Source organism: Podarcis pityusensis (genome assembly GCF_964106645.2).
Source record: "Podarcis pityusensis genome assembly, chromosome: 12".
NCBI lineage: Eukaryota > Metazoa > Chordata > Lepidosauria > Squamata > Lacertidae > Podarcis > Podarcis pityusensis.
In genome coordinates this window covers 48,028,236-48,051,362 of record NC_138037.1, presented here as the reverse complement: position 1 = coordinate 48,051,362, position 23,127 = coordinate 48,028,236, and the positions used below count along the sequence as shown (strand labels likewise).

The 23,127-nt window shown below is 42.9% G+C and overlaps 1 protein-coding gene across 3 annotated transcripts in view; it reads left to right on the top strand.

The window, feature by feature from the left end:
- Nucleotides 1-23,104, top strand: part of LIMD1 (LIM domain containing 1) — a 43,145-nt gene extending 20,041 nt beyond the window's left edge. For all 3 annotated transcript variants that reach the window (XM_080975866.1, XM_080975865.1, XM_080975864.1), the window contains 7 exons: nucleotides 4,606-4,707; nucleotides 13,327-13,394; nucleotides 15,411-15,473; nucleotides 16,470-16,600; nucleotides 18,170-18,221; nucleotides 20,055-20,123; nucleotides 21,113-23,104. In XM_080975866.1, the coding sequence (XP_080831992.1) occupies nucleotides 4,606-4,707; nucleotides 13,327-13,394; nucleotides 15,411-15,473; nucleotides 16,470-16,600; nucleotides 18,170-18,221; nucleotides 20,055-20,123; nucleotides 21,113-21,253 (626 nt within the window). In that variant the 3' untranslated portion in view covers nucleotides 21,254-23,104. The remainder of the gene's footprint in view (nucleotides 1-4,605; nucleotides 4,708-13,326; nucleotides 13,395-15,410; nucleotides 15,474-16,469; nucleotides 16,601-18,169; nucleotides 18,222-20,054; nucleotides 20,124-21,112) is intronic.
- Nucleotides 23,105-23,127: the final 23 nt, after the last annotated feature.

Sequence of the window (23,127 nt, the reverse complement as noted above, 5' to 3'; positions counted from 1 at the left end):
TTTAAGGGGGCGTTTAGACCACATTCTGGTCCACTGAATGGGGTTTTCACACTTCACAGTTGAAGAGGTATAGTTAAAATTCCCTTGATTGCGTTGTGTGTAACAACTCATAGAAAAAGCCATTTTGTAAGTGCCTATATGTTTCCCCATAGCGGTAGCATGAAATAACCATGGGTGAGTTCAGCTTGAATATCTTCTGGAGTTATTTAGCCAAGTTTTGCTCAGAGTAGACCTGTTGAACGTAATGGCCCTAACATGGTCATGTTTGTTAATTTCATTATAATGTGCATAAAATGGTCCAAATGAGTGTTTTCAGTGGCTCATACGGAGTTCATTGGAACAAAGTAAACAAAGCAGTAGAATTGTAACGGTGATAGTAACTTCCGCTACAGAGTTTGGATTTGGATTTGATATCCCGCCTTTCACTCCCCTTCAGGAGTCTCAAAGCGGCTAACAATCTCCTTTCCCTTCCTCCCCCACAACAAACACTCTGGGAGGTGAGTGGGGCTGAGAGACTTCAGAGAAGTGTGAGGTCACCCAGCAGCTGCATGTGGTCCACCGCTCTTAACCACTACACCACACAGGCTCTCAATATTAAGGGTGTTTTCCATAATTGCATTTGCCCCCTTTTTTGCAATTAATGACCAACAATGAAAAAGAAAAATCACAACAATATGTTCTTTTGGAAACAGCCAAACAATAACAAGGGAGTATCAACAACAACACATGTGGATTTCAACAGATCTTGTTCAGAGAAGCAGATTTTATACAACAGCAAAATTAATTAAACGAAGGCAGATGCCCTCCTAGATCTATTGTGTACTGCAATACTGTGTGCGACTGCGATCCTATGCACTTTTACCTGGAAGCAAGCCCCACTGAGCACAGTTGACGCCATGAGCAGCCATGCATAGGACTGTGCTGTTGGTGTTCACGTACACAACCCTTTACAATGTAAAGTTTGCATAATAAGCACAGTATCAGCACTGGAAATGATCTTACCGTTCGGTTATTTTAGCAATCGCTTGGATACAGAGTAGGGACGCCGGTGGCACTGTGGTCTAAACCACAGAGCCTAGGACTTGCCAATCAGAAGGTTGGCGGTTCGAATCCCCGTGACGGAATGAGCTCCCGTTGCTCGGTCCCTGCTCCTGCCAACCTAGCAGTTTGAAAGCATGTCAAGTGCAAGTAGATAAATAGGTACTGCTCTGGTGGGAAGGTAAACGGCATTTCCATGTGCTGCTCTGGTTCGCCAGAAGCGGCTTAGTCATGCTGCTTAGTCATGCACACACCCGGCAAAACTGTGTGCAGACAAACGCCGGCTCCCTCGGCCAGTAAAGTGAGATGAGTGCCGCAACCCCAGAGTCGTCCACGACTGGACCTAACGGTCAGGGGTCCCTTTACCTTTGAATATAGAGTAAACTGCAGTATTGCAAGTCAGAACTGATTGTCAATTTCTTTGTGGTTGCACAAGCCACTCCAGAAAGGAAGCATCTCTCTTATCACTGTCTAAGCAATATAATCTTGGAAATTGACCCCAGTGGGTCCAGAACCACCCTCCCAAGAGCAACAGCACTGCTGAAAAACAGCAACAAGGATGGAGCTCCGGTGATGCGCTGGGGGTGCCCATCTGGTCCTCATGCCGTTGGGTCCATACAGCCCCGATCTTGCTGCCAACCTGCCAAGCCCCATCCAGGTAACTCTAGCAATATTGCTGTTGTTAGGACAACTCCACACATCTGCCCCTCCCCCCACTAACCATCATAATCCGTGAGTTTCTTCCTTCCTTTAGTGACCTTGTTGTGCCGTTATGTGTGCTCTTTGTTGCTGCCTATACAGTCATACCTTGATTCCCAAATGGCTTAGTTGATGTACAAATCGACTCCCGAACACCCTAAACCCGGAAGTGAGTGTTCCGGTTTGCGGACGTTTTTCGGAACCCGAACGTCTGACGCGGCTTCCGCTTGAGTGCAAGAAGCTCCTGCAGCTAATCGGAAGCCGCGCCTTGGTTTTCGAACGTTTCAAGAGTCGAGCGGACTCCCAGAACAAATTAAGTTCGAGAACCCAGGTACCACTGTGTTTCAAAAAAATTATTTCCTAAATAGAATTCCATGAGATTAGGTGGGAGAGGCCGCCAGCACACAGAGACTAATAGGACTACTTACATTTCGTTGCTAGGCTCAAGCAGTTAAGTCTAAAAAAATAAGAAGGCATGTTAAACATTTTAAAGTGCACGTTCTTAAGTATTCTGCTAAAATGATCTTTGCCAAATGCTTGCCCAGATAAACATCTGAGTGAGCAAGCAGATGCAACACAGATAAATCGTTGGTTGGGTCTGTATGTGCCTTAAAGGTTTAATACTAGCTGCTGGTGTGGGGATAGGGATTGGGGGAATCTGTTGAAGGGAGAAGAGTGCTTAACCCCATCCCCTATTCCACTAATAATAATAATTTATTATTTATACTCCGCCCATCTGGCTGGGTTTCCTCAGCCACTCTGGGCAGTTTCCAGCAAAATATTAAAATACAATAAGTCGTCAAATATTAAAAGCTTCCCTAAACAGGGCTGCCTTCAGATGTCTTCTAAAAGTCAGATAGTTGTTTATTTCCTTCACATCTGATGGGAGGGCATTCCACAGGGCGGGTGCTAGTACCGAGAAGGCCCTCTGCCTGGTTCCCTGTAACCTCCCTTCTTTCAGGGAGGGAACCACCAGAAGGCCCTTGGAGCTGAATGATGGGGGTGGAGACGCTTCTTCAGGTATACTGGGCTGAGGCTGTTTGCAGCTGTTTTCTCCATGAGACAAGAAAATTCAAATACCCATCTGTTATTGTTTTAAGAAGGCAAGATCCTATCACAAAGATCGTAATGTCATAACTATTCTTTATATATGTAAAATAGCATTCCTATTGAGATATGACAGGCGCCCATCATTTGCGCTTTGTGGAAACAGTTGAAGTCCTATTTCCCAGTTGGATGAATGGGTCTCCGCCATTTTGATTTGGTTTGTTCAACATATCTGCTGGTTTTTGTGTTGTTTTGAACTGTTTTGAGCTATTTTTTACTGAACATTACCTTGTGATGCTTGCATGGAAGGTGATGAATGACGATGACGACTATAAATACGTACATAGCCTTAGAAGCAAAAGACAGTACTTTTATTCAGGGCAAAATACTGCTGGTGCTATTAAGAGGGGAAAGGATTGTAGCACCTTTCACAGACTTAATTCAAAGACCATACTTTCACAACCCCTCCTTCCTCCACACCTTTTAGCTGTAGAATATTCATTATAAACTGAGGAGGCAAGTTTTGTAGGGTGTTAAAAAAAAAAAGGTGTTGAATGCAAACCTTTTTTAAAAAATCACACGGCACCTGCAGAGGATCTTTGATCAAGAGTAGCAAATCAACATAGAGTTCTTTCTTATTATTATTGTGCAACACCACGGATTCCCACGGTTTTTGCAAAAGAGATTTGAAAGCTGTTCCCACAACTGCTTTACCTCTCCACACTGCTGACAAAGCAAACCTCTACAAAGCATCTTAACTGCTTACATTGTTTTGCCCATAGGTACACAAGCATCTCAACCAGTACTGTTAATTGGAAACTCCGTAGAAGAGCCATTTCTGCCTTTGACCATATTCCCTCTGCCTTACTCCTGCTGACTTAGTCAGAGCAGTTAGCTTTGACCAGAAGAGCAATTTGACAGGGCCTTTTGAAACTAGTAACTTCTGAATTTTGAGGTCTGTGATCAAGCTACATTAAAATTAAGCCCTAGAATGCCATCGTTTTTCAAAATATGCCCTTCTGGTTCTATTTGTTTTGGAGCTTCCAGGTCAGTGTTTCCCATACTTGGGTTTCCAGCTGTTTTTCTGACTACAATTCCCATCGTCCCTGACCACTGGTCTTGCTAGCTAGGGATGATGGGATTTGTAGTCCAAAAACAGCTGGAGACCCAAGTTTGGGAAAACACTGTTCCAGATGGAAATGGGTAAGAACATACCATATGTATTTGTGAAAGCAAAAACCAGAATACAGAAACTATCTGTCAGTCTGTCATCTATCTACCCGTCTATCTATCTATTTTTATTGAATTTATGTACCGTCCTATACCCACAGGGTATATGAAACGCTTCCTAATGTGGCCTTGAAATGAGGATAAACATGTGATTTTGAAGGAAGAAAAATCCCCTTATAGTTGAGCCACTTTGTTCTTTTGGCAATTGGCAAAAAGAAAAAAAAAGGGTGCAACTTTCTACTTGTTCACATCAAGCTACCTAAGACAGTAATTTTAAAAAATAAATCTGTGAGCACTACTAGGGTAAACAGATTATAGAAATGAACAGAATGTGCTTCAGATAAGTGAAACAATTTTACCTCCTAAAAGTATGTTTGCTTGTTCCCAGCTATCTGCCTTTATAAATAAACTAGTACATTGAACACCCTTATGCTTTTTATGTTTGGAACTATGTTTTTCCACCAGCTTGGTTTCTAAACCAAACCATAATATACACCTGCCTCTCGTGGGTATACTCTATTTCTCCCATGCTTGGATTACTACTTAAGTGTTATGGAGTCTTCATCTGACCTGTGGTTGTGTCTTCTTTAGGAACCTGCGTGAAGTGCAACAAAGGTGTTTATGGCGCAAACCAAGCTTGCCAGGCAATGGGGAATCTCTACCATGACGGATGCTTTACCTGTGGGGCATGTAGTAAGTATCTGTTATATCAAGGAAAAGCTTCTCTGTTTACAGGCGAGACGAGATTTGCAGTGAAAAAAATGAGCACAAACCTGATGTCAGAGGCCAGCAAAGTCAGGTATCTGCTGATCTCCAAAACTTAGCAGAGGCTCCTAAAATGCTGCCTTAACTCTTCATCATTTTTTTCTTTCACATGTGCACTTCTGCAGATATGCAGGAGTGGGGAGACCTAGGCCCTCAGCACTTTTGCATTCCTGGCACAATCTTTGCCTCCTTTTAATTAGGAAGGGATTTTTAATTGCATGGTGAACTCCTGGAATATCTATCCAGTCTTCCCACATCTTTGTGTCTACTTTTTGATTATGACAGCCAGCTTCTTCAGTCATATTCTCCCCAGTTTTGGGGCCAGAGCCAATACATTGTTGACCATCTTCAGCAGCTGGACTGAGGAAAATATTCAGCCAGTGGGCTGAAAAATCAGGTGAACAACCTCCTTCTCATACTGGTAGATGGGACTCCAATCAGGAATTGGGAAATAAGCTTCTCTGATGTTAGATTGGTGGTTAGATTTTCTCTTCCCCTGCCTCCCATTTCATAGATGGAAGAGTAACAGTTTTACAGGGAGTTAGTAAGTGTTTGGAGTCCTATAATAATAGGTTTATGGTTCTGCTGGAAATAGAGAGCGTTCCACTCTCATGGTCTCTGTCTCTTTCCATTGAGACAACTATTTTAGTCATACCTGTTTATATTTAGAGGGATGTTCGTTAGTGTGTATTCAGTGGCAGTAAAGGCCACCTGGCTCTTTAGTATATATACTTAGGACCTTGTACCTCACTTCCCAAAATAGGGATTCCATTCTTTCTTGTACTCGTAGTTATGATAAATGCTTCACTGTTTCCGGGAATGCGTTTTATATAAAACTCTAAATTTACTCGTGCCTTGCAGGCTTATATAAGCATCTCTTCAATAATAGTTGAAACACAAGCTCTTGTCATCTTACACCGGTTTCAAAGGCTTAGCGCACAGGCTTTTCAGACTTCTACTTTCAGGGAACCTTCTCATGGCAACTTGTCTACTGGAGAATCTCTGAAACTTGCAAAGGGTTCCAGTGTGAGATGTGGGGAGTCGGCTGGGTGTGTTGAACTCGACACCTCATGCAAACCCAATGTGTGCCAAAGAATACACCTCATGGCTGGCATTTTGGAGGGGAAGGATGTAGCTCAGAGGTAGAGAATCAGATTTGCAAACCAGAAGCTTCAGGTTCAATCCCTGTGTCAGGCAGCAGTGGATCCAACCCTCACAGCAGATTGCCAGGAACAGATAAGACAAGGAAAAGTACCAACTGCTTTTTATTCAATATTCACAGAGAGAGGCTTGGGAATTCAGCCTCTTGGAATAATGGCGTTGCCCCGAGTGAGTCTCCACCATCTCCCTCTCCTTCATGTGTCATCACTACGGGTGCTGAGAAGTGCCTTCTGCCTTTGAGCTCTTTGCTCTCCTACTTTGAGTGCTCGCCAGTTGCTGGGAGAGGGGGGGTCTGGAATGCTTTCTAAAGACGCTGTGTCTATCAGTTGTTCCTCCCCCCTCCTCTGGTGTTTCTTCTTCCTCCTCTCCCATTATTTCCCAGCTTTCCCCCTCATCTGCCTCTGAGCCATGATCTCCCTCAAACCCCTGTTGTAATTCTGAACTGTCGTCTTCTTCTCTGGAAGGGTCAGGCTGGGGAGGCGGTCTCCACCATTCTTCCTCTGTCCGGTCCCTGACACCCTGGTGTCTCCAGCTACGGCTAGGAGAGAGCCCTTCCTCAAACCCTGGAGAGCTGCTAGCTAGGCAGTATAGACCAGATGTGGAGAACCTTTGGCCTGCCATAGGTTGCTGAACTACAAATCCCATAATCCCTAACTGTTGGCCAGGTCCTTTGGGGCTAATGGGAATTGTAGTTCAACAACATTTGGAGAGCCAAAGGTCACACCTGGTGTAGACAGTACTAAGCTAGATGGGGGAAAGGGTTCTGACTCCATATCAGCTTCCCATGTTCCTATGAACACCACTACTGGTGGACAAGCTGTCTCTCCAAGGGGCTTGTCTGCTTTTAGTGACCTTCTCCTTTGGGAAACTGCCATGTCCCAGGCCAGATGACTTGCCCAGTGGATCCAAGTTACAAGAAAGGAGATTCTGACTAAACATCAGGAAGAACTTTCTGCACGACAGTGGAGCACGTTGGCATGAATGACGTTATCTGATACCATAGATTCCCTTTTAAACCTAAACTGCTCCCATGTCCTCATCTTGATTAGGCTTCTGTTTAAAAATATTTAAATAAGCAGGCTTAGCTGCCCAGAGCTACAAATGTTCTAAATTCTACACTATAAATAGGTTGTACCCTTGGAAGTAAACCCCATTTATTTCAGTCACACTTGCTTGCAAAAAGGTATGCTTGGGTTTATATGGGGATTTGTATTTTGGCATTGAGGATAAATGCACTGCATATATAATTAGTATTATTCCGTATCAAATGAATGTCAGGGTTAACCCTCTCTATGTGAATGGGACTCTGCCATATTTTGCTAGCCATTACAAGGCTCTTGCCCTCAGTAAAAATGCAAATGATAGATCTGCGACCTTAAAATGCCCAAGAAGTCAAAAATCAAATTGGAGCTCTCAGGCATATATTTACGTGGGTTTATTGTGAAGGACAGCTGTCCTTCCTACTTCATATGTTTTCTACAGAAGATTGCATTCTACAGAATGCAGCTAACTCAGTTGCCACTTAAACTTGAGTCGCCATCCTGTATACAGGAAGTCGCTTTGTATTCTCTCTTGGACAGGCTTTTATAACTTGAGGAGGCAAGAGCTATGGCTGAGGACTCCAGTACTTGGGTTTGCTTCAGGAATTGCTGATGGGACTGGCTGTAACACACCACACCTCATCAGCTTCCTTCTGACGCAAACCCTTTGCACAAGAGAAATGAGGTCACATCCCTTTTTGCATGTGGCTGCAGAAGCAGTTTAGCAGCTTGCACATATGGCTTGCTGAAGGATCAGTAAAATCGCTCTTCTGGATACAGGCCATAATTCATAAGACAGGCACACTTTACTGCGTCACAGAAATAAGCCTTGAAAACCATGTAGTGTATCGTTTCACATGCCAGAGACCCTTTGATACTTGTTGTCTAGTTTCACACATGTGTTTGGAATGCAAACTCTTCCCAGCGATGTCGTATAAGCCACATAGACTTGGCATTTTCGTGCCATATGTTTGAGCATATTTTGAGCTGTCTTGAACCATGAGGTCATGATAGGAACGATGAGAGCCAAAAAATAAAAATAAAAAAAATGCAGAGGAAGTACTTTAAATGACTGAAAGAAATTAGGAGAGGTAAAAGGCTTAAAAACGAAAAAGAAGACGTTTGACATGCAGGGGAACTGATGTTCCAGATGTTAGGTAAATCATAAAACCCACAATTGGAGCCTGAAGTTTTTCACATCTTGGAAAGGGGGTGAGTTATGCCAGCAAATAGAAATGATAGAATTTTGTTCTTTTGGTGTTCTGTCCTTAATAACAGAGGTGAGAATGATTGTTGAGGAAAGGGATAGTACCTTCATCAGAGGAGGGTTGGAGTTTTTTTGTAACATAGTTCTTATTCATTTTCATCTTTAAACAGTTTAACATGGTTGTATTGATGTATCTTTGTTGACATTAGAGCATTATACTTGGCTTCTGATGTAATGCTTATACCTAGGTTCAGGAGAGTTTCCAGGAAAACGTTGGAGAATGTGAGATAAACAATGGACCTGGTTTTGTTTCACTGAACAACCCCCCATATACTTCTGAGGTGGAAAAGTGGATGTAAATGCTTTTAATTAATGAAAAGCCCCTTCACTCCCCCTCCCCCAATGTCGACCCAAAGCCAAAGCTAGATTCACCATAAAACTCTTATCATTCCATGGACCTTCACCTGGAATACAGTTGGGATGATTGCCCTCAGAATTAATATTTAAAATACTATTTTCACAGTTTCCATGAACTTCAAACTTTTCCCAAATCCCTGCTGTATGTTTTTGTTGGGTTTTTTTTGAAAATGTATTGAGTACCTAGCTTGGTATGTTAAAATCTTCGGAGATCTAACTCAAATGCTAATGAGAGACATGTTCTCTTGTCTGCCTTGTTGGCTTGGGCTTGTTTTGGTTTCTTTTTGAACTAGGGTAATAAGCATGGGCAGAACCAGTACAAAAATAGGAAACGGTCAAAAGTGCAAGGGATTGATGCTGACCACAGGGAGGCTGGCGACTGATTTGCTATTTGCCTGATGTGGGTTCAGGAGCATGTTCAGACCGAATAAAACATCTCCTTTGACGTAAATGAAACTGAGTACCACAGTGTTCAGTGGAGTTAGGTTCTTTTTGGTAATCTGAATTTTATATTACAGAGGTCCAAAGTCCAAAATTCATTTTGATTATATGGGCCCTGCTGTCCACTGGATAATAAAGAGGGGCATCTAGAAGATAAAAACATGCTACTGTTAAGTCTTAAGTATGAGGGAATGAGAACTGTTGCTTAAATGGATCAGCTGTGCACAAGCGACAGGCATCAAATCTTTAATTACAAACTGCAAAGGGAAAACATGTCCTGTAATTACAGTCAGTAAAAAAGGACAGTAGAAATACCAACGTGGTTATTTCGTGCATGAACTCTGGCTGGCAGTGAAATGGATGAGTATAGCAGACAGTGGACTTGAAGTATTGCTAGGAACCAAGAGTTCAGGACCCAGCCTCTCTGTAGTAGTAATTAGTTGTCTCTGGAGAAGCCCATAAATTAAGCTGTCTGGCATTTCTATGAGAGGGCATCATAGTAAGCAGAATTTACCCTCAGTGCATGTCTTCAAAGAGGTATGCAGGTGGTCTGATGCAATAAAGCACAACCTCTGTCTCTTGAGAACCATATTATGTCTCTCAAGTAAGAGAACGTCTTATATTTCAGAATATCACAGCTTCATAAGAATGAAAAGAGCCTTATTTTAGAATACTGCAGCTCCACACATCACATTGCTTTAGGCTGAAATCCTATAACCACTTACTTGGGAGTAAGCTCTGTTTAACTTAGTGGTGCATATTCTGAGAAGGCTTGCACTGACTTTTTAATTTTATTTTTAACTGTTAATCTGGCAGCTGCGTTGGCTCCAGTCGTCTGCACTTCAATTTTTTAATTTTTACATTCAGACATATTTATGCGAGACAGCACAGTGAAGCAAAAGATTCTTGGGATTTGGCCCTTATAAAACTGTAGGCACCTTTCGTACGAGATTTGATATTCTGTTAAGCGGTAACAGAACATAATAAACAGTGCAAATTGCATCGTTCTGTCATAGCCACATCGTTGCTGCCAAGTTAAAAGACAGGCACGATGCAGAATTTCTGTTAAGTGACTTGTGTCTGTCACATAAGTGGTAGCTATCCAAGATACGTCCTGTTTTTTCCTAGTGAGAGCTTTCATCGCCCAGAAAAATAATCTGAAGTGGGAGTATTTCATGTGGTTGCAAAGTCCTCCCTTCACGTTCTTTCCCTGCCCTTTTGAAAAGTATTGGCTGTAAAAAGCCAAAAAGCCTTCAGACAGCTGCTTGTTTTGATAATCGCTTGAGCTTTTTAAACCATTGAATTGAGACCCAACTGGCTTGGGTTCCTGAGGCACATTTTCTTTTGTGACTCGCAGGCTAGTCCTTGAGATTTAGACCCAGAGTTTTCAGGGACATCTTGTAAAGTTCCAGTAAAACGTCTTCCCCAAGCGATATAATTGTAGCCCTGCTTTTCCTTATTATCAGTAACAGGAGGGTTGTTTCATATGTTAACCTTTTCGCTGTGTAGAGGGATGGAGAAGTTCTCTGTAAATATGGAATTCAGTGCCCAGAACACATGGGCCTTGGCAGAATATGATCCATACACATTATCAGGGAATAATTTGAGCTATAGTTTCATGAGAGGTGAGCCCCGGAATCAATTATAAAACCAAATAATATGTAAAGTGATAAAATGGCTATGTGCAGGTCCAGTTTGCTTCTGATTGCTCAGTGATTTATTTATTTCAAATATCCCAATAACGGAGATATTCTGGAAGAGCACTGTTAGTTGTCCCCCATATTTCAGAGGCCATATTGGCTTCAACCAGAAATGGGGCATTCATTGCTGTGGAACAATCCTGCAGCAGAGATTCAGCAGGCATCCTGGCTTTTGACTTTCAAGCCTCTCTTGAAATATATATATGCTAACGGGCATATACAGATGTTTAAAATGACTCTGGAGTAGGAGTAGCCAGTCGTTTTGATGATCGTTTTGGCTTGCTTTTAAATGTTTTCATGTTGTTGTCCAGTGCTCCGTTGTTGTCCAGTGCTCCATTGTTTTGCAAGGGGACGGGGTATATAGGTACTTATATAAACAAACAAGCATGCATCCTTTCCTCCATTGGTCAGTCAGCATTCCTAGGGTTTCTTACGAAAGGATTTTTTAAAAATTACCGTATTTTTTGCTCTATAAGACTTACTTTTTCCGTCCTAAAAAGTAAGGGGAAATGTGTGTGCGTCTTATGGAGCGAATGCAGGCTGCGCAGCTATCCCAGAAGCCAAAACAGCAAGAGGGATTGCTGCTTTCACTGCTCAGCGATCCCTCTTGCTGTTCTGGCTTCTGAGATTCAGAATATTTTTTTTCTTGTTTTCCTCCTCCCAAAACTAGATGCGTCTTGTGGTCTGGTGCGTCTTATAGAGCGAAAAATACGGTACAACTGTTGCAAAACAAAACCACACAAAAAACAACTTGTGATAAAGAATTGAAGCAATAAAAACACACACCGCAGCTTCAAACCATGTAGCTCGAAAAGTTGGCAGTGTATAAAAGCTTAGGAAGATATTTTTTTAAAAAATAATAATTTTGCCCAGTACTGAAATGATAGTGAGGTGTTGAGGCGAGTTCTCTGGGGAGCACATTCCCCAAGCAGGATGTTACCTACCTGGTTTGGTACCTACCTTGGGCAGCAATCCTAAGCCTGGCCCCTGACCAGCAGGGTTTCCCCGCTGAGTGCGTCCAATGGGGAAGAAGGTATCGAGGGACCAACAGATTGCACGTCACATGACAGCAGTGGGTCCAGCTTGGGTCCAAAGCATCGTGCCCTGGAGCTCTGCGCTGAGAGAGCCATGCTAGCTTCCTTCTGCGGCACGAGGCTGGCAGTGACCAGCAGTGATGGGCAGAAGGACAGTTGTGCCCAGTGCAAACCACCCTTCCCTGGGACAAAGGATCTTTGGAGGCTTCCACCTGTTGCATCCTCTGCTTGTATATATTCAGATCCAACGCTTCTAAGCTCCTTCCCTATTCAGAAGGCTTACTATCAGCGGAGCAACACCAGATACAACCTATACAATTTGGGTCTTGCACTGGGAATATTTAAAATTAAAAGGTGGACATTTACAGAATAATTTTATCCCACAAGGACTGAACATCTATTTTTTCCTGCCTTGACGAGAGGCGCCATCTGGTGTTAATGCGATGAGCCAGGTATAGGGAAATGTTTATCTCCTGCTATCGCCACCTCTGTATCCTTTAACACATTCTCTTTAATTGGCGAATTGTGACCGACATAATTGGTCACGGCCCTTGCCGAAAATGGATTGCAATAGCAGTGCTGCTCCCATTTTATTCTATTTTTTTAACGAGTTTTTCACATTTTCTAAGATGAGAAAGTTGAGGGTGGGAAGGAAGAATGAGATGGACGGAAGTGTGGGGCTCATGTTACAGGTTAGAGTCAAAAGCCAGCACCAGGTGAAATGGTGCTCTAAAGTAGGATCATAGGGACGCAGGTGGCGCTGTGGGTTAAACCACAGAGCCTAGGACTTGCCGATCTGAAGGTCGGCGGTTCGAATCCCCGCGACGGGGTGAGCTCCTGTTGCTTGGTCCCTGCTCCTGCCAACCTAGCAGTTCGAAAGCACATCAAAATGCAAGTAGATAAATAGGTACCACTCTGGTGGGAAGGTAAACGGCGTTTCCGTGCGCTGCTCTGGTTCGCCAGAAGCGGCTTAGTCATGCTGGCCACATGACCCGGAAGCTGTATGCCGGCTCCCTCGGCCAATAAAGCAAGATGAGCGCCGCAATCCCAGAGTCGGCAACGACTGGACCTAATGGTCAGGGGTCCCTTTACCTTTAAAGTAGGATCATAGAATTGTAGAGTTGGAAGGGACCCCGAGGATCATCTAGTCCAACCCCCTGCAATGCAGGAATATTCAGCTGCCCCATATGGGAATTGAACCTGCAACCTTGGCGTTATCAGTACCACGGTCTTAGCAACTAAGCTATCAGAGCAAATACTTCCTGTGTGCACCTGTGCAGTATAATGACGACACAGGTCCTAGCCTGGAGTTACACTATAAATTAAAAAGCCCTGAATGATATATAGCCTTTGCGTCTTCATACTACAGTTCTGCAGTAAGGAATTGTGGATGCACAAAAAAGCACAGGTCAGGATTACGGCATCTGTCCTAGCGTTTAGTTGCCTTGAAACTGCATCTTTCTTTCTGGCTTCCATTGGTGGCATTCAGATGTTTTATTTATTGGTCTTTGATCATATTCCCCCCCCCCCCCTTTTTTCCCTTGCAGGTCGGAAGCTGAGAGGAAAAGCCTTTTATTTTGTTAATGGGAAAGTGTTTTGTGAAGAAGACTTCCTGGTGAGTAAGCTGCAGGCTTTTGCATGTTGTTGCTGGTGGAGGGAATGCTAAATGAGGTTGAGGATTGCAGGGTGGAGAACCCACTGGCAATGGGTCCCGTTATGTGTCCTACATGTTGCTAGAGTGATGGATTTTTAATAATAATTTATTATTGATACTGTGCCCATCTGGCTGAGTTTCCCCAGCCACTCTGGGCGGCTCCCAACAGAATATTAAAAACACAGTGAAACACAGTGAAACATTAAAAACTTTCCTAAACAGGGCTGCCTTCAGATGTCTTCTAATTGTCAGATAGTTGTTTATTTCCTTGACATCTGATGAGTAAGGCATGAATTAACACCTCTTCTTATCTGTTGTGTCTGATTAAGCACCTTTGTGAAAGCAGAGAGGATCTTAAATGAGGCAATCAGTGCTGATGACTCCCCACCCCCACCCCAAAAAGAATTGCAGCATTGTGATTTGTACTTTTCCCTTACTTGTCCTTACGGACTGAAATGCAGGTGCAAGATTCAAGTATAGATTCTAGATTTTTGTTCACACGGTCCTCATGTGTACCTATCTTAGCTGGAAAATAAATAGATAGATAGATAGATAGATGGATAGATAGATAGATAGATAGATAGATAGATAGATAGCAAATCTAGGTCTATTGCAGATATTAATATTGCACTGTTTAAAGCTACTGGATGCATGAAACCCAACTCCTTTTTGGATATGAAACATTGTCAAGGCCCGTAAAGGTAAAGGGACCCCTGACCGTTAGGTCCAGTCATGGCCGACTCTGGGGTTGCAACGCTCATCTCACTTTATTGGCCGAGGGAGCCGGTGTACAGCTTCCGGGTCATGTGGCCAGCATGACTAAGCTGCTTCTGGCGAACCAGAGCAGCGCACGGAAACGCCGTTTACCTTCCCGCCGGAGCGGTACCTATTGATCTACTTGCACTTTGACATGCTTTCGAACTGCTAAGTTGGCAGGAGCTGGGACTGAGCAATGGAAGCTCATATGTTTAATTAAAACTTCACTTGCCAAACTTTCTCCAAATCAAAACCAAAACATCTAATGTTACATCCAAACAGTTCCGTAAGACATATGCCAGTCCAAGGCATAGGCTCAGCATTTTATAAATTACAAAATATTCCAAACAGGGGTCTGTCTCTCCTTTCAGCATCCATTTTGCCTGGAGCTGTTTTCCTGGAGAGCTTCATTTGCATCCTCACTCTCACTGAGTCTGGGAAGAAAGTCTTCAGCAACCACCCTTTTGAGATAACAAACTTGACATTTGATCACTCTCATGTGTTCTAAGGTTAAAACATTGGGTCAGAGCTACCTGAGAACAACAGCAACCCATTAAGGAGCCCAGAGACCACTTCTTCCTCTTGGCTTCAATGGAATCTTTCAGCAATTCCCATTTCAGTGTGAATTAAACCAGTTATACTTAACATAGCGTGCTGTTTATTCATGTTGCTTTTACTACTAATGATTGGGCAATTACTGAGTGGCAGTAATTGGACAGTCATATATTGGCTACCTAATATATAATTATGAGATTATGTCTGAGATATAAAGGAGCCTCATATGTATGAGCTTGTCCACAAGGGTTGTTTATACACCGTGTTATTAAGCTGACAAGTGGTTTTCAAGCCAGCCCTAGTGTTCACATATGTTATTTCAGCAATACTTAATCCAACCTACTGAGGCAAATGAGTGTCTGAGGTTGAAGGCCTGCGGATTGCCTAATGTCTTTGTTGCTAAAATGAGGTTAAAACTGGGGACTTTGTTCTCATTGTCTCTTCGTTGCACTAGCATTTGGGAATATGTTTTTTTTTTTTTAATTGAAGGAAGGAAGCTTTTAAAGAAAGTAATAAAAGCTGTTTTGGGGGGGAATCATGTGCCCAGAGACATTATAGTGGCTATGCACCCTGGTCAGCTTGCCTTATTCCAGTTAAGAAAGTAGGAAAATATTGCTCATGCTTTTTACTCAAAAGGTTTAAGCATACTTTCTTTTCCCACTACAGTATTCAGGCTTCCAGCAATCAGCTGACAGGTGTTTCATATGTGGCCATTTGATCATGGACATGGTAAGTGACCTTTGTGTGTGGAAAACACGCTATGGAGGGAAAGTCCCCGTAATTTTAGAATGACGTCCCAAATGGAAAATATAAGAATGAAATGTTGCTGCTCTATGCCATCCACTTCTTATTGTATGAGAAATAAGGAAAATGAGGAAAGCAAACTAAATCCAATTGTGTGCTTTTTGTCTTGTTTATAATTTTTGTGTGTGCATTTTTTAAGGTATGCAGATGCTCACATCCTGTAAAACAAAATATGTAGGAGAGTGCTGATTTCATTTTTTTCTGTAATCTCTTGTGATTGCACATGATTCTTAATGCTTCCACTGTAGCCTCTCTAACAATGGGGAGGGCTTTTGGAATGCAAACGAGGGTTGTCTGCTGATTAACGAGGGTTGTCTGCTGATTAACGAAACCTTAGTCAAGGAATCAGGCGGGTTTTAGTCAATCGCTTAACTAAATGGTTCTGCATAAACTTGTATGCCAGAAAAAACAAGCTAAACCCAGGTGCCACATGCAACTTCCAGCCTAATTTGAATCAGCAAACAGCTGGTTGCTGTAATCCAGAGCAGCCCTTCGGGGCATAAAAATAAAGACATTTTAAATCTTACCTGAGTTTTCTCGCAATAGTTGTTTGGGAATTCTATTCTCTTTTTCTGTGTCCTGATTGAATTCACTCTTGCTGCCTGCTCCCTGTCTTTTCAGACTGGGTGCTGTTTCGCTTGCTTCAAATTCCACCGGAATTACGACGACAGATATTTGCTCTGTCATTTCTGCCTCTTGCCAGTAATTTCCTACCAAAATTGCTCAAATTAATTACAGGATTCCTGATGTGGTGGCATGGTTGCTGTGAAGCAGAGCACCATTAAGGGAACAATTTACAAGCATCCTTATGTTGTTGTAATCGTTATATATTCCTTACACTCCTTTGCAATTGCTTCTGTATTGCATTTTTTAAAAAACCTGAATACTCGTTCAGAAGCTTTTTCCTGTTTCTTATTGCAGATTTTGCAAGCTCTGGGGAAGTCGTACCATCCTGGCTGCTTTCGTTGTGTGATCTGCAATGAATGTCTGGATGGAGTGCCGTTCACGGTAGACAGCGAGAACAAAATCTACTGTGTCCGAGATTACCACAAGTAAGGGGGAGGGGATCTAAACAGACGTGGCTGTAAGCGAGAGCTGCTGAAATCAGTGTGATTTGCTTGCAAGTAAATATGTGTATTCACAGGAAGGCAGTATTGCTTGCTGATCATGAAGGTGCATCAAGTAATGTAAAAATTCTAGCAACCTATATTCTCATCGGGACGCGGGTGGCGCTGTGGGTTAAACCGCAGAGCCTTGAACTTGCCAATCAGAAGGTTGGCGGTTTGAATCCCCGTGACGGGGTGAGCACCCGTTGCTTGGTCCCTGCTCCTGCCAACCTAGCAGTTCGAAAGCACCTCAAAGTGCAAGTAGATAAATAGGTACTGCTCCGGCGGGAAGGTAAACGGCGTTTCCATGCACTGCTCTGGTTTGCCAGAAGCGGCTTAGTCATGCTGGCCACATGACCCGGAAGCTGGACGCCAGCTCTCTCGGTCAATAAAGCGAGATGAGCGCCGCAACCCCAGAGTCGGTCACGACTGGACCTAATGGTCAGGGGTCCCTTTACCTATATTCTCATCATCTTCTGCCCTTAGGACAGAGATGAGCAGATTTCAGGATTCTCAGATCTCCTAGAATCCCAAGATCCAGCAACCAATCAGGTTCAAATGACACGCAGTTAGAATTAAAGAACAGGGTCCAGGAATTGGTTTTGAAACCCAAATCTGCTCATTGTCGTTTCCCACAAAAGGCCACACCTGGCTAGTTTTCTTCATTTGCGCAGCCTAATTTACATGCAACAAGTAGCTTGCTGTTCTCAAAACAATTTGGAGTCGGGAAACCCTTGCCAGTCTACTGCAGCAAATCGCTCAAGAGATTCCCAGGAGATTCCAACCTCCCTTTTGCCCCCTTCTGCTCTAGGAGTCCCTCTGCACCAGCCTTTTCCCACGCTCCCATTTTCACTAGAACTGGGGAAATGTGAGGTTGGTACCCCAGTGTGCTTTGGAGAATCTGCAAAGTGTTCAATGCCCATTGAAACAATATTTTTAAACGGACACAAGATCTACCCACCCTGGAAGAATGGCAGATGAAGGTGATGGACTATATGGAACTGGCGGAAATGACTGGCAGAATCCGAGACCAGGGAGAAGAGTCGATGGAGGAAGATTGGAAAAAGTTTAAGGACTATCTACAGAAATATTGTAAAATTAATGAATGTTAGAATGATGTTGGATAGAAACTAAGCGAACTTTAGCTGAAAGGCTACAAAGAATATGATAAAATGGATGATTAATATGAAAAAATCCAAAAATATAATACTTTATGATTAATGATTAGGATACATAAAGAGGGGAGGGATTTGCTGAATGAAATAAATGAACTGGAATACAAAAAAGGGAGGTGTGAGGAGGTCCTGGAACTAAGCAAATGAAGGTTAAGTAATGGAAGGAATGAATTGTTTTTAAATATTTTTATTTTGTATTTTCTTTTTTTGTGTGTGTTTTGTAATATCTTGAAAATTTCTATAAATATCTTATAAAAAAAAATGAAACAATATTTTTAAACAATTCAAATCTGGGTTCTCTTTCATGTTTGTAACTTGCCTTTTTTTGTTTTTTATAAAGGGTTTTGGCGCCAAAATGTGCAGCCTGTGGTCTTCCTATTCTGCCAAGTGAGGTAAGTGATTTATATTTTTTGCTTCTACCTTTTCTCAGTAATGGGACGCGGGTGGCGCTGTGGGTTAAACCACAGAGCCTAGGGCTTGCCGATCAGAAGGGCGGCGGTTCGAATCCCTGCGACGGGGTGAGCTCCCATTGCTCTTTCTCAGCTCCTGCCAACCTAGCAGTTCGAAAGCACGTCAAAGTGCAAGTAGATCAATAGGTACCGCTCCGGCGGGAAGGTAAACGGTGTTTCCGTGTGCTGCTCTGGTTCGCCAGAAGCAGCTTAGTCATGCTTAGTTGGCTTGAGTCAGCCACAACTGGACCTAAAGGTCAGGGGTCCCTTTACCTTTCTCAGTAATGCTACAACCCCCCAGTTATTTGCAGTAGTCTTATTCTAAGCTCTGGGTTGAAGCATGGCTAGACCACCTGCCCTTAGATCACTTAGATCATCTGAAGAACTTCTACTTATGGCACTGCCCCCTGCAGAATAACCTAGGGTGGTGACCTGGAAACTAGCATTTTCCCCCCTTCTCCCTGCTCTGTGGAATGCCCCCCCCCTCTGCCATATGTGACACAGCAACCATCTGTTGCTTCAGACATCTTTTGAAGACTTACCTTTTTCTTTGGGCTTTCTTTGACTCATAGGATCGGACCCATTTTTAGGGATATGAACCCCCTAAATCTGTTTTATTTGCTTTTTTGCTGTTTTCATTAGTTTTAGGTTGCTTTTTTTAAAAAAAAGGGGGTGTTGGGTTTTTATATTGCACAAACCGTGTGCCACTAAAAAAAACCAAAAAACAAGAACCCTAAGTGCTTTAGAAATGCTTTTAAATAAACAAATCTCTGTGAGTGGAATATTAGCAAGGCTCCCAGTCTTGTGAAAGATGTGAAGAGCTTATAACTGGAGTCATAGATAGATTTGACAAAGGCCAAAGGCTGCTGTGGCACTTGAAAAACTAACAGATTCCTTGAGGCATGAGGTTTTATAGATGGATCTCTGTAGACAAGTCTTTAAGGTGTCATTCCTCTGGGAAGGGGACTTTGCCATAGTTAATGGTTTCCATTGGTTTTGATGGAATTTAGCCAAATTTTAAGTTCTGCTTGTTTGGATCCTAAGGATACAATCCAGGAAAAGTTTGCGGCACCGAACCCCCACTTAAATAAATGGAACTGCAGAGCTGAGTTACAGTCCTGTAACCGCAATCCTAAGGACACTTGCTAGAGAGTAAGGCCCATTTTAACTCAGTGGGACTTGCTTCTGAGTAATCATGCTCAGGATCATCCAGAAAGCTGTGCTGATTTTAGTGAGACTTAGGTGCACCTAACACATCTTGGATTGCATCCAAAATCCTCATGCCTCCAATTTGGAAAGAAAAATCTTCCTCAAAACCAGAATAAGTTATGCACAGCAATCAAATGTATGTTCAGAGTCTTACGTCACAGAAAAAACTATTTTACATGGGTGTTCCTTTGCGCAGAACTTTGAATGCACGACTCTCCTCCCCCTTTTTGCTATTTGCTGACCAAAAATATGTGAGCTATGTTTGGGATCGCTGTTCCAAGCAATAACACTTGAGAATGTTTAAATGCTGTGGGGTATCTCCTGTAAAATTTTGTCTTTGCTTAAATCAGTGGGATCGGGATTTTTCTTTTTAGCGTGTAGACATTTGGTTTGTCTCACTTGGGGAGGCTGCCAGGTTTGCATTTGCTTCATCCTTCACTTTGCCCTAAGAAAGTTTCACGTGGCCCAGAGCAAATTCCAGATTAGTTCATTTCAGCCCATCTCTCCTTTTTTATTTTATTTTTTTTAAATACCTTTTGTCTTTGTTTTGTGCTTTAATGTTCCCAGGGATCCGATGAGACTATACGTGTTGTGTCAATGCACAAGGATTACCATGTGGAATGTTACTGCTGTGAGGTAGGCCCGCTGTTCATTACAGACACAATATAAAGTAAATACAGGTAGCAAGTATATGTAGTTTTAAGACAGTTGTTTCTTAACTGCTAGAGGATATCCTGCACTGACCATTGGTTTGATGGGAGTTGTAGTCCAAAATCATCTGGAGAGCGACCAAATTGGACACCCTTGATCTGAAATAACTCAAAAGCAGTAGTTTGTAATTCATTTCCAGATGGGACACCAGTAAATAAGGAGGTGATCCTTCTCACATGAATAGGATGTACAACGGGCAATTCTTACGTATTTCCACAGTGAATATTTTTTTGCTTCGTATGGGGTTAATGTGGATGTCAGGCCCTTGATTAAACCCCCCCAGAGGCTCTGTTCGTTTTAGCTTGACTAGCTCAAGTCAAGGCATAACACTGCCAGTGTCATAAAAACAAGAGATTGTCTTCAGTAGTCAGTTTGACATGCCTTTCAATAGGTCACAGAAATTCTGTCTAACCCCAAGCCATGCCAATTGTTAAAATAACACCAAGATTAAAGATTTATCCCCTAGTACATCGCTCAATTTTACTCAGACTTAAGTTGGTCCATGAATTTCAGTGGGCCTAATCTGAATAGGACTAACTTGGGATACAACCTTCTGCAGTTTTGTCCACGTGTAAAGTCCAAAACTTGCACGTTCATAACCTCCTGAGAGATTCTCCAGCCTAGGCATCCTTGCTGAGTTTAGAATTAAAAACACATACACACCTGTTTCAGCATAGGGTAGCTGCACGGAATCTCACTTGGAGCGAACTGTTTTAAATCCTCATTCTGTTTTGTTTCACGGGGACAGAATCAAGTTTTCCTTAACTGACAGCTAGGAATTGACTATTAATCTATACTGACACTCTGGGCTGGGGCTGCCGATCAGAAGATTGTACATAAACCTTGGAAAGGCCCCGTTTTATGGCTGGTGCATGTCCTGAATAGCAGTTCTGTCCCTTTTGTTTCTCACGTAGGACTGCGGCATGGAACTCAACGACGAAGATGGACATCGGTGTTACCCCCTAGATGACCACCTGCTCTGCCATTCCTGCCACCTTAAACATATAGAGAAAGGCACAACAACTCATGCGGATGCCTACGTACACCATTTCTAGCCAGTTCTGCCAAACTTCCCAGAAGCCTGCCAAGGGAAAGGTTTTCGCAGCTGTCGTTTTTGAGGTGCGTATCTACCTCAGCGGGCGATTTGCAACGAGAAGATGAAGGAAGAGGCTCTCTTTTTTTTCTTTCTTTTTGGCCTTGTGCATTGCGTGTGTGGCAATTGCACACAACAAAGGATTTGTTTTCGTTTCGGACAAAAACAACAGTATTAGCTGGAATGATTTGTGGCTCCTTGTGTGCTTCTCCCCCCCCCCCTTTTTTTTTTTTGCTGGGAGAAAGTGGCGGGAGAGACTGTTTTCTTCTCGAGTCATTTGAGAGGAATCTTTAGCAAGCAAAATCACAACAAATACCCTTTAAAGGACACAAGAAAGTGCCACAGATAAGTGACAATACACCTGCACGTCTCATCTTGTGGCTTCTTGTTCTGATAGTCAATCAGGGAAACACAACGTCCAGCCCTCCAGCGAGTCTACATACTGAGCAGACTCAGACTGATGTTTTTAATTTGTGGTGACCGAGACGTAATCACCTGCCTTTCCTTACATTGGTGGAAGTTATCCTATTTTCCAGGAAGTTATCCTGGAAAAGACCCTGATGTTGGGAAAGATGGAGGGCACAAGGAGAAGGGGACGACAGAGGAAGAGATGGTTGGACAGTGTTCTTGAAGCTACCAGCATGAGTTTGACCAAACTGCAGGAGGCAGTGGAAGACAGGAGTGCCTGGCGTGCTCTGGTCCATGGGGTCACGAAGAGTCGGACACGACTAAACGACTAAACAACAACAACATCCTATTGTCCTATCCTATTGCATGCAGGTTGGAGGGGCTGATCTGCTCTCACCATTCGTTTTAGAAACCCAGCTCTACTTTCTACCAGTTCCCACAGCTCAGCCACCAGCAAGTGTTGTTGTGGAGTAGGGACAAAACATTGCTGCTTAACTTCACAACAGGGATGGTGATGAGATCGTCTCCCAGGATGCTGCTATTTGCTAATCCTCCGCATGTCAGATAAATAAGCTTTTCTGTGAGGAAAAACCCATTGAACAAGGCAAGCCGAAGAGAGAGGCAGATAACGTCAGCATGCAAAGTGAAGGGTAAAACTACCACTCCTGTTTTGAAAAACCCCATAGCTCCGTTGTTGTGGCCAACTAAAATGTCACAAAACAGGGAGCCGAGAGTTCACTGTAACTCTTCCATCAGGCTGGATAGTAAACAAGGTAGCAGGGGATGTGGAAAATACTGGCTTGGTATTGAAACCATAATAGCTGCATTGGTCAAATACTCGTTTTTGTTCTATTGTCTTGGAAGAGGTTGGCTGCAGAGGCTGTCACAAAGAGGGCCTGCACTTCAGCGTTTACTACGCCACTGGCATTGCTGTGAAATAAATAGTCACAGTGACTCAAGAGCACAAATTTAAGGTTAGCACAGCTTGCTGCTCTTTAATAGCCTTACTTATTTTGAGCACTTGGAACAATTTGAGCCTGGGTAGAGCTTTAGGGTCTGTTCTACCGGCCACTGCCTGACCGGGCTGCCAAATAATCAGAGATTATTTTCAAGACTAGGATCTTGTATATTGTTTAGGAAGAATAGATTAACACCTGTATTTGTCTTGGAACTCCTGTGCCTTAAATCTTAACTTTTACAATTAAAGTATGTGTTTAATACATTTGACATGGGCTTTGGAATATGTGTGTGTGTGTACACTTTAGTTACTAATTCTTGGGATAAACTGAAGCGGATGTTAATTTAATTAATGTTAATTTTAAAATGTTTGCCCCAGAAGTCAAGGAGTTGATCACCCTAATGCAATCCAAGCTTACTGAGTGCCAATAAACTAATTCTGCATCAGTGTTTTGATGTGTGCTCAACTTT